The sequence below is a fragment of the Aethina tumida genome, chromosome 7, assembly GCF_024364675.1.
Source record: "Aethina tumida isolate Nest 87 chromosome 7, icAetTumi1.1, whole genome shotgun sequence".
Lineage (NCBI taxonomy): Eukaryota > Metazoa > Arthropoda > Insecta > Coleoptera > Nitidulidae > Aethina > Aethina tumida.
The window spans coordinates 17224788-17236806 of NC_065441.1; the positions used below are offsets into that span (position 1 = coordinate 17224788).

General features: G+C 35.2%; 1 protein-coding gene across 1 annotated transcript in view; it reads left to right on the top strand.

The window, feature by feature from the left end:
• The window catches only part of LOC109608946 (kinesin-like protein CG14535), a 131794-nt gene that overhangs the window by 106401 nt on the left and 13374 nt on the right, over positions 1-12019 (top strand). The window contains exon 6 of the mRNA XM_020025505.2: positions 11063-11272. Coding sequence (XP_019881064.2) covers positions 11063-11272 — 210 coding nt within the window. The remainder of the gene's footprint in view (positions 1-11062; positions 11273-12019) is intronic.

Here is a 12019-nt window from a genome sequence, read left to right on the forward strand (position 1 = left end):
GAATTTTACAATATATTAGTGTAGAATTAATTAAAATACGAATTACGAATTATTTGTAGCATAAGTTGCTCTACTTTTTGCCATCCCAATAAGCCCAATAATCATAAGTAAAATTAAACTCATTTTTTATTGTTAACTATATAATTGTAAAATTTATAAAGGGAAATTAATTTTTAATATATATTTTTTTGAATAGCCAACACAAAAATTATTTGAATTTTAAAAAAGTTGCTCTTCTTTCTGTCGATACTGTAACTATGCATTAGAGTTTGTATACAATCATTAGTCTATCTAAACATACCTGAAATCTTATTATAAAGTAAAAATCTTATTTATTCTGCCAAATCTATTTCAACGCCTTCAAAGTACTTCCTATCCGATGCAATACACCAATATTCCAATATTATTTCCACTCCAAATAGTTATTTTCGAAAATGGCCTCCAACATTTTCTTCAATTCAGCTTTTATCTCCTCAATCGACTCAAAACAATGTGCCTGGAGCGGTCTTTTAATTGTAGGGAATAGCCAGAGGTCACACAGAGCTAAATCAGGCGAATATGGAGGTTGTGAAACGACATTTGTCGCAATTTTGACGAAAAGCTTACAGTGTTTTTGGTACCAATCGGGATTTGATGCGTCTGAGGCCCTAAACATCCTTGAAAATAGTATTGACTGATTCTCTTGATGTGCCAACATTATTAGCAAAGTCTCTTATTGGTAATCAACGGTTTGCAAGTACCAGTTCCTTGATTTGACTGACGTGTTGCCACGTAAATTGACATTGGATCAATGTGGACCCTCTTCAACATGTTATCTATATTCTTTGAACATTTTGTACTAATCAAATGTTGTTATTTTTGATAAAGCTTAATCCCTGAAAACCGTTTTCAACATTCAGTATTTCGGCGAAAATAACTATCTGCGTAGTTTAAATAGACTAGTATTTTTCTGGACACAGTAGTAGTTAATTATATTTAATTACAATTTAATTGTTCGACTATCATGTAACAAGATAACACGTGTTACATGTTGTAAGTCCATTTAAATAAAGTTATCTTATTATACAGTTAATTAATTTGTCGACAGTAGAATATACAATAGTATATATTATAACAAACACTTGGTTAAAAAATGTTTAAAATGTATAACCCTTAAAAATTGTCTCATTCTATGATGAAATTTTATTATTATTTATTATTTTTTGTAACAAAATAGACGTCATATTCAAAAGAGCCTTAGGTGAAGTTGTAAAGCACCCTGTGCAATAAAAATTAAAAAAGCAATGATTAGATATATGCCCATTTGTATAGTGACTTTATGAGAACAATCTCGGGATTGAATTCTCGAACGAGTCACGGCGTGATATTCGCACATTACATTAAAAAGTTATTAACTTCGCATACTCACACGATATCGTGTAATTATATATAAATAGTGTTTTTCCTTCGTTTTGTTTAAGTTGTGTTTATTGTAATAATAAATATGAATTATTAAACACATGTAATACGTTCTGGCTCGGCTGGAGGTATATGAGTTCATTAATGCGAGCTAATAATTTTGTTATATTAATGTTCCAGTCGTAATCGTTATATTTTATTAGCCACTTAATCGAAATCCTAGATTTAATAAACACTATCATGTTAATCTAAGGTATTTTCTTAACGCACATTTTTAATAAATGTGTTTATTTACCGACCATCAAAACACCAACTAAATATATTTAGAAGCAAAAATGTTTTCATGCCATACACAAATATTTACAGAGTACACATTGAAGAACATTCCGTAATTTATGGTCCATATGCAACTGCGAACAAATTGCTTGTTACGGCAAATAAATTACGTAAAAAGGTGCCACGACGATTTTAAAAGTCCATTTGTTCGGTGGAATGAGGGCCGTAAATAAAATCTATTTAAAGCCACTCACCAACGAATCGCGCTAACGCATTTAAAACACTGTCTGCGGCTAATCAAAGCTCATAAAAATTAACTCGGCTTATTAAACTGTTGTTTTGACAATAAAAAAGGAGAGACGCGCGTGTGGTACGGTTTGTGAGAGCCGCGTCGTTTGTCATGTGCAGTTTTTCGTGTTCAAAGCGTTTGAAGATGTCTTCCGGACGATTTTCTGTCATTAGCGGTGCTTAGCCGATGATGTATTGATCGTCGTTTGATTAACGAGCGCGTTTCGTGTTACAGTCAATTGTATTAATGAAACGACCCAGTTTTATGCCAGAAAGATGATATGAAAAAGTTGGACAGTCGCGAAAAAATCCTAGCCAATTTAAAAGTTGTTCATGGCAAAGTTTAAACATAAAACTTTGGCCAGTGCTTCGACTTAATTATAATATGTTCCGAACTATTCGCTAGGAAAAATCGCGAACTCTCATAAATAACGCAACGCCGTGCAAGTTTTCCAATTTGTGACTTTTATCTGTAAAAAGATAAGCGAGAAAGAATCATGGGGCAGCGTACGGCGTCGGACTTGAAGGAAACGTATTAATCAAGCCCATGCAAATATCGCTGGCATGAAGATAAATGAAAATGCGGAAAAATTGTATTATTGCTGTAAGTTGGGCGGATATCACGCTATGCCTGCGGCTTCGATAATGTTGGAGATTCATCACGATAAAATAATATAAACACCCCTTCGAAAAATCGGCCGTGTGATTTCTTAAATACCTTTGATTGTTTCAACCTGATTTAAAATATCTGCTGTGCATTTTTTATCGTCTGGATCACATGCACCTAAATAATGTGTAATACACACACTTACTGCAGTTTATGCATATTCGCCGGCGCGGCGGCAATTTATTCAATTTAATAGCCGGCGCTAAAAACCGCACAATAGGTCATAGACACCGTAATACCGAGCCGGCAATAAATCCAGCTAATACTTCCCACAACATTTTAATCCAGAAATTAAGCGTCGCACATGAACCAAGAAAAACCAGTTAATGAACATATTAAAAAATCAACCCCTGAACGGAATTAAGTTAACGCACCGGCGGCATCCATTTGTTGTGTATCGCGCCGTTGGCGTTGCAGGCCAGCGTAAATCTACGGGGGTCGCGTGCGCCGACCATCTAAATCCATCTGAAAAGTGCGTGGAATCAACTCGTAAAGAAAAAAACCGTCACATTTTCAATATGGGCGGTTGCACCTATTACAATCTATTATATGACGATATTATTTATTCAAGTTCGCGACTTATTACTCCTGATAACGCTTCTTCACCGCAGGAATTTATATATGACGCCCGACCATTTTTTGTATCTGATCCCATTAAGGAGATTATCAAAAGGTACAATTCCTTCATGTTTTTGCCATGGAATAGGTTTGATGAAGCAACACAACGCAGCATTGATTGGCTACGGACAGACTATAAATTATTTCGCAGGACCGCAATTTATGCAGATCCCACCGGAATCAGTCAAATGCATAAATGACCCATATTTACGATGACATGACCATTTAACAATACGTGCAGTTGATACGTATATCAGTGGTTGCCTAAAAATACCTTAGATACATATCTGCGAATGAGTGACGCTTAAAAGGGGGCGTTTATAATTATCTCAATTGTAAACATTCCATTAAACTTAATTATAATAATAAATGGGTAAATTATATAACGACAATGAGGTATATGTATGCTATATTTGAACAGGTCTGCCGAGGGCCTCAACTAATACAATAACTTTGAAGTTGTAGTAACTACTCGGCAGACGTTAGTTTTGACATTTTGACATGTTTACTGCGTTAATCTTAATGAGAAGTTGGGATGAGTTATTTCTGTCGACTTGTACTCTTCAAGCATGCGAAGAGACAACGGGAACTTCGGAGGGAGAGTGTTCTCAGACGTTCGGGGTCTAATTGTGATACCTTTATATTATTCGGGGACAAAGAATTCATTTTCTTGAGAAAACTTCCTATTTATTCGCCATAACTGTTAATTAGTTGTTAGTTCTTTAGTTTGTTTCACTTCCATTTATCTTCGGTGCCAGACAATTTGTTATCACGCTCAGACTTAATAGTACAACGTTAAATTTTTGCTTGAAAATAAATATTCTTGAATGTAAAAACGCAAAAAAGCCGAAAGAATCCGTCACAAAGTATAAATGCGTTTTAAAAGTTAGTTACGATAATATTGAGGACCATAAAAATGAGTTTTCTCCCTTCCCATTTTGCCAGCCCCTCTTATTTTCATATCTAGATTGAACAATTTTATGTTCTACTTAAAAAGTGTAGATAGATGCAGCGCACTTACATGTAAGTTGCTCGTAAACATTTAATGGACTTTGTCGTTTCAGATTGTATTATTTTGTCGGGCTCCACTGTGTGCATTTTTTTCCTTCAGTCCGGGCATTCGCGAAATCATGATTGCTCGTAAAAATTTCTTTTTAATTTTATTCCCGTCTTACATTTTACTACAAAATGTCGACCGTTCCCGTAAGTCCCGCGATGTTCGAGGAAGTGGAAATAACTTTTTATGAGCCCAGTATAAAATTAAAACTTCGTAGGTAAGGACCGATTTTTTATAGTTTCAGCACTTAAACAGTGTTTTCTTTGTGACTACTTGATAACTATTACTAAGTGAGCAATTTTTGCTCTTTTTCATCAACAGGTATCTTTTGTAAAACTAGCCGTCTTATCATAAAACAAGTTGGGTAGTTTAATTATCACTTTTTATCTCTTTCAAAAGTTACTTCACTGATGCTTAAAACTGAATTGGTGTTTTTGAGCAAAGTGTTGTATTTTATTTCAGTTAAAATATTTGTAGCCAATTTGAAAGTAAAACAGTTTAAATAAACTTCATTCGAAACAGAAAACTGGAAATGTACAAATAGAGTAACGTAATTGGAACCTGTCCAGTAGATGATCTGTTTAACTGAAAACAAAAATAGTACAATCAGAGTGTAGTAGGTCAGCTATGTCGTGTCAAATTTCAATATTGCATAACGGTGCCATTAATCTAATACACAATTAGAGGCACGAAGTTAGTTGGCCCTAATGTTTTTATGCAAACCTGTTGAAAATCAATACTGGCCGCTTCCGAAGCGTTTTCTGTCGCGTTTCAGCTTCAAAAAAGAAAAACACATTAAAAGGTCGCTTCATGCGTTTCAAGAGCGATAAGATTTTCTTGTAAATACTTGCAAAACTTGATTTATGTACAACAGGTCATTAATTTTGCAAAAAAGTCTCGTTAGGCGCCATTTAAATAAAATGACTATTCGTATCATGAAAACAATGTTTTTTGTTTATATCTGGGTAAATTGAAAACGACACGAACACAAAACTGTATAAATTAAGCCGATGTTTGAGCTTTCCTTTTTGTGATGATATTATATGATTATATGATTAAATCAGCATGTTTTTTAATTATTTGCATATAAATCACATAGGTGTAGCTGGGGGTTACAAATTTCACAATATTAAATAAACATACTTTCATTTAGCCATCTTGACGTTTGAAGCTAATAATTAATCCCTATCAATATTCCCGGTACGTATTAAATTTGATGTGACCGCATAATCATTTCCGTTTCATGATCTGGTTGCATGATTGGCTCTGCTACCACTGTTGCACCATCCAGATGTGCAGTTTTAATAGAATATATGGCACTTATTGTATCCCCGTTAAAATTTATAAACGGGAGCGTATCAAATAAACTCCGCCGGTTTGGCATCCGCCATAAATAAGGAATCGAACAAGACATATCGTATATTGCGATCGAGGGGGCAATAAAAATCGAAAATAAATAAGAGTACATGCCGCACGTATAAATCTCGCGTCCCGTTGTATTTTCAATTGCGGTTTGTTTTTGTATGCGACTCAATTTGGGGGAGATGTGCCTCGAACACAGTCGATTGGAGAAGAAACGGGCGGGCCTAAATGTAAACGGAAGATTATGCAAATGTAATTTTGTTTGGGGATATTGGATTTATGAAAATACCTTTTGACGGGAGCTAGACTGCATTGATGAAATGCATGGGTGGAATATGGTAACTAACTTTTTCATTGTCGAGTGATAAATCACTTGTCTAACAATCGGTGACTGAAAAAACAACACATCGATATGAAACGGTGACAGGGTGTTATTAGCGAAGTTGGGGATGATTTTAAACGTGCAAGGCACGCATTTTCGTATTTAACGCCCCCGATAAATCTACCGAAATCATTTTCTTAATACTTCACCATTTACGTGGAAACTTACACGATTTCCTCCGCCATAAGAAAAATGTATCCGTATATACGACCGAATATAAAGCATGCGGCGTTCTGGTCATTTCGAGGCAGGTCACGTGTCGAGATGGAAATCAGAACCATAATATGATTCTGATGACCGTTCCGAGGTCTTTTGTTGTATTATTGGTCGGCATTGTATGGAAAGCCTAGACATCTATACAGATACTGTGGCCGATTTTTATTCCCACCCCGAATTGCATGGCTCGAACCAAAGAAAATTCTACTAGGTCATAAAGATATCGGTTTTTGATCGGGAATTTTCCCATATTAGTCGAAAGCGGTCTTAAACAATGCCAAAATATTGCCATGCGCCACATATAAACTATCTTGATTCATGATAAGTTCGCATGTTGATGCTAATTTTGTTTTGGAGATTTCGTGTGGTCGCCTTTATAGAAAAATAGTTCAATAAATAAAACAAATAAGTTTTGCTCCATAAAAGACTGACGGAAACTGACAAAACTGACCTAATTTATTTTATTCATTCAAAATTATTATTGCAGATCCTGGAACGGTGGTGTGAAACGGTTTAAAAAATAAACGATCCCAAATTGAGTTTCCCTTTAACAAAATTTGTAAATATCCCATAAAATCCGGGCGGCAACTTAATTCATTAGCGATTTTAATTAATCAGCGGCGCGTTTAAACCGAGCCCGGTGTTCATAACTTAGTTTAGGGTCGAAAAATCGAGAGATCAAAAATGCGCGAGGCGAGGGACGGTAACCGCACCCGATAAAACCTTGCGGGCCCCAAAACTTAAACCGTAATGAAATAAGAATATTCGCCCCCGCCAGGTCTGAACGATCGTCGAGCCGCGATTAAAGTTAAACCTGAGACGTGGCATGTACCAGACGTGATATTTGACAAGTGACAGCCCCGAGCTGATGGAAATTGACTTGTCGATGCGCGATCATGATGAAATATTCACCTAGTGGATTCCTGTGCTGGCGCCCTAATGTTAATTAATCGATTTCGGGGAAAAACAGACCTGTTCCGTCGGAATTTTATTCTGGAACTGCGGAACTGAAGTAAAAAAATAAGGCGATGTAAAAGTTAACTAAATAAACTAAAGTGGGTGATGAGGTAAAGTAAAATTGAAATCAAAATTTAAATGAAAGATATGCAATTTAATCAGTTAGATTTAATCTTAAAGTTTAATTATATTATAGTAAAATAGGAATGAAAAATGACATGTTCTACCATAAATAAACACAAATTTTAAAAACATTTAAAAACCATAAAAATACACAAATACATTCCTTTTGCTAATTAACATTAATTTTAATGCACTATAAAACAACAAACTTCGCTGTACAAATAAAATAAAATATATATTTGGAACACAACATGTTATTCAAATATTGTAAGACTCTGAAAGCCTACATTGACAACACTGGTCTACAAATTAAAAAAAATTAACTGTAAAAGTAATTTGGGAGAGTATAATTCAAATTTGTGTTTAAAATTGTGGTCTGCTATAGTTATTTTTATGCCACACACAAAGAACAGAGTATTATTCTGAAAAATAAAATATTTCATTTAAACCATCCAAATGATTCCACCACTGCATATAAAACTTTGTCAAGTCTCTGAATAAAGATAATGTTACTTCTAACTGTTCCTAAAATTTTGTAAACTAAAATTAAAGAAGGCATATTTGTTGGCCCTTAGATTAGGAAGTTATTGAATGATGATTATTTTTCACAATGTTTATTGGAGAAAAAATCTACAAATTGGCAATTTTTCAAAAGCACCGTATATGATTTTCTTTGAAATAAGAACTAACGCAAATTGTTACTGAATTGTTGAAAAATTATTGTGGATTAGGTGCATTAATGATATTTTAAAAAGCATTTTTTGCATTCACACTTTTACTTTTTCCTACAAAACCCGGATGTAATGAACAAGAAGAACGTGCACATCAAGATTTGATGAAAGTTGAAAGAAATTATTCAAGGATTTTGGGATGCTGGGAGATTATTGCTGGACTCTAATTCGTGAAACTGTTATATTTTGCCAATCTGACATGAGAAAAATCAGTTACAGATTCAAATTCAGCGCACCAAATTAATTATAAACACAGTTTTTGTGGCTCCAGTCCTAAACCTTGTATACCAGTGTAATCAAATAGCTACAAATTTATGTAAATGTAATAGCTGTGTATGTATTTTTTTATCTGTGACAAATAACTAGATCTCAACAGATTTACTGTTAGCAACGAGAAGAATGAGTCCCAACAAAAGGGTAGTAAAATATTTATATTTTAGATATATCTGAAAGTTATTATTACCGGAAAGATACCTCAATCATTTAAAATTATATTTCTCTTTAACTTTAAAAATTGAATTGAAAGTATAAGAATTAGTCTGTGTTAAACTGTTGTACGCATTAATATTAATTTATGTCCCAGAAAAGTTAAAATCAGAATTGAATCCAGCCCGTTTTATGACCGTTCCGTATGCCAGAAGATACGACATTAAAACGATTCGTTAATAAAAGAGCCATAAAAGTTAAATCTCATCTTTCTGGCACCTCGTACACTGCAATAATAAATTCCACCCGAATTTTATATAAAACCCTTGAAATCGAACGGATCCAATTTAGGGATCGTAATTTCGAAAGTTTCATCGAAAATTCAGTAAATTTGGCTCGGATGGGAACGCAAGAAATGGGTGCGCATTAAATTTTGAAATAAAACTCGATCAATAGCAATAACTATAAAATTGATACTGGCAATATGTCGGCAATAAAACCGGGACTGTATTAAAGTCGGGCACTGTGTACGACGTGAAACATTCACCTACCAATATTTTATATTCCTTTTTATAAAAAAACTCGTATCATAAAACAAAGACATTTTTAATATTTGGCTGCACGTGGGGCTTAGTGGAATCCGGAATAGGAATTTTACTGCAACGAATAACTGCGTTACAAATACTTGGAAAACAATACAACACATGTTACTGTTCCGTACTACAAAATATAAAATTGTAACGGCAACAAAACACTTCATTTTACTCCGTGTTTTTTAAAACATCTTAAAAATGAATATATGTAACGAAAAGTAGTTTAAACACTTTAATTTCCATCTAGTTGTATGATACAAGTGAGATAACTAGAGTGACTGGCAGTTGTTGGAAATTGGATGCGCATAATTAATAACCAAATAAAATTTTATGTAGATTTAAGGAATACCTGAAGGAAATTTCAAATTATAATTAGGTCTTTGAATGGGCGTAATCTAGGCTGATTTGAATGGCGTTCTATCTTAAAGTCGCAGCCATCAATTTGGAACATTCAATAAGGCAGTTTAATTTAAAAATAATTCTACAAAAGACGAAATTGTATAAATTAATCTTTATTTTTCCTGCGAAACGGCAGCACTTTTACACCGAATTGTGCTTTTGGCGTTTCCTTCCTTTTTCCCTTTTGCGACTTTCCCATTTAAACTCGAAAAACCATTTATCTACTTAACAGAGTTTCAATCATAGTCAAAATTGCTTGTTGCCAAAGTGATTTATGTCCACAATATTTTTTCTAACACAAATAATATCGTTTTGACTTGTTTTTTTCGGTGTTCGCACACGTTTCTTTGTTATTTATTGGCTACCTCGGAAGAGGTCCGTCCGACTTTTCGGTACTGATTAATTTTCGTCCGTTTGATTTATTGAAATTCCGCTGGAATTCGTGTTCATATATCATGTGTTTCTTTTTCGAATTATATGCAATACGCGGAATGGTCGTGATTAATGTGCAGGAAGTCCGACTGTGTGCAGGAAGTTATGAGCTTTGTTATTGAGGCCAGCTTTCTTACTCTTCGCTCACATGATGATAATTAACGATTGCCACGACACAACTCGATATTTAATTCATGTAACAACTAAAGAATGTTCTCTTTGAAAATTTAAACCCTTTACAACATTACAAAAAGAAGAGGGTTGAGCGTGTGACCGGGGTGGAGGATCGTCTTTGGCAAATGATATTAGGCTCGTATATTTCGGGCGATCACGGCAGATGTATAACTGGAATTTCGCGCTATCTCCACAATCTACAAACCCAATTTCCGTCGTCGAATCGATCTTTCAAATCAGCGTGGCTGGTTCTTCTTCGAGCCGCTTGTCACGCTCTGCATCTACTCCATATTTTATGAGCCCTTCTTTCGACACGATCCCGTCGCACTCCCTTATCTTTCGCCCGTTCAAACTGAAATATATATTTCACGAATATTTTCAGCAGGACGTGTGTGTTCTGACTGATGGCGAAACGACTTTTGATCGAAGTCAGTGGAGAGGTTTCGATTTTACGTCCGCAGAACGGAAATGGTGGTTAAACTACTTGTAAAACCATATTTTTGTCGTTGAGCTATTTAAAAAATGCACGCAAATAATCAAACCCAAAAAATAGATGTTTGTGATGCGTCGCATGTAAATTTGGGAGTTTGATATGCGCCGATTAGCGGGCCATTTATTTTCACGTTTAATCCCTAATGTATCGACGTGATTTGTGGCCGTCGGGACCGAGACCGAAGGAAAATCGGTGGAAATTCAGAAATTTAGAGATTTTCCAGGATACCGTGTTGTCGACACCGGTTTTCGCTTGATGGATTTATTAGACTTAAGCTAGCGGGTGGTTTAGCTAACAATCTCGGAAAACATGCATCAGACCCGATGTTGATACGATCGTTTTCACACAACCTAATTATATTCGTGTTCGCGATAATTATATGTTTCAAGCCTCCGAACAACTGTTTATAACGTGTTTCCATTTTTTCTTTGAAATATCACATTGTTTCTAATAAGATTTATTTTTTGCAGGTCAAAGTTATGTTGCGTGTTTCGAGCACGGGTCACAATTCAGAGTCGGGCGGTTCGAATAGCTTCTTCAGCCTGGACAAACGGAAGAAACAGCTGACTCTGATAGATCCATCGGTTTGCAATGGATCCACTCCGGAGGACCGGAGAGTTGGAGTCGCTGCACCCAAAATGTTCGCATTCGATGCCGTTTTCTCCCAAGACGATTCACAGGTAAATAATGTGCACGATGATCCTTGTTTGCCTCCATGTGCACCATTTCCCATAACAGGCGAAAAAATAAAATAAATAACGACAGAGGGAAACTCTAGATTTGAGTGTAAATGGTAATCTACCCCATTATATCGAATTTATTCGGGTTGGGGTAAAAATGCCCGAGGAGATATATGTCTCAACGGTTGAAACACTTAAAGAAATGCAAAGAAATCTTAAAAAAGATTGAACACGACTTTTACATTTGTGCTCCCCCTGCAGGTTGATTGGTTCTCCCATCTCGGGTTGCCGGGTAGAGAGGCCCACTCTCTCTCCTGCCCTTGTTTTAACTATGGGGCGACTCGGACTCGAGAGGTGTGCGCCACTTCTGAAAACAACTGATAAATTACCCGCTGCAATTGCATTCATTAACTGGAAACTTGCCGACAATGCTGTCGTTTTGTTTTATCCAGCTTTTTCTGTTGATTTTTTATTATCGAATTATTTATTCTGGCGAGACATTTACATAGAAACGATCTTACTTGGGGATTTAATTTTATTAATACATACTTATTTTAGCCCATAACTTTAAAACATTCGTTTAAATTTATTCTTTTTTTGATAGCAAAATTCACTTTATACATTTTACAAAAGTGTCGTGAATGCAACTTCGATATCTAAGTAATCATCAGCAACTTGCACAAATTCAACCAGGTTTTCTTTTCTTGAAAACACACGAACTCACATTGCATTAAGGATAACATCGTC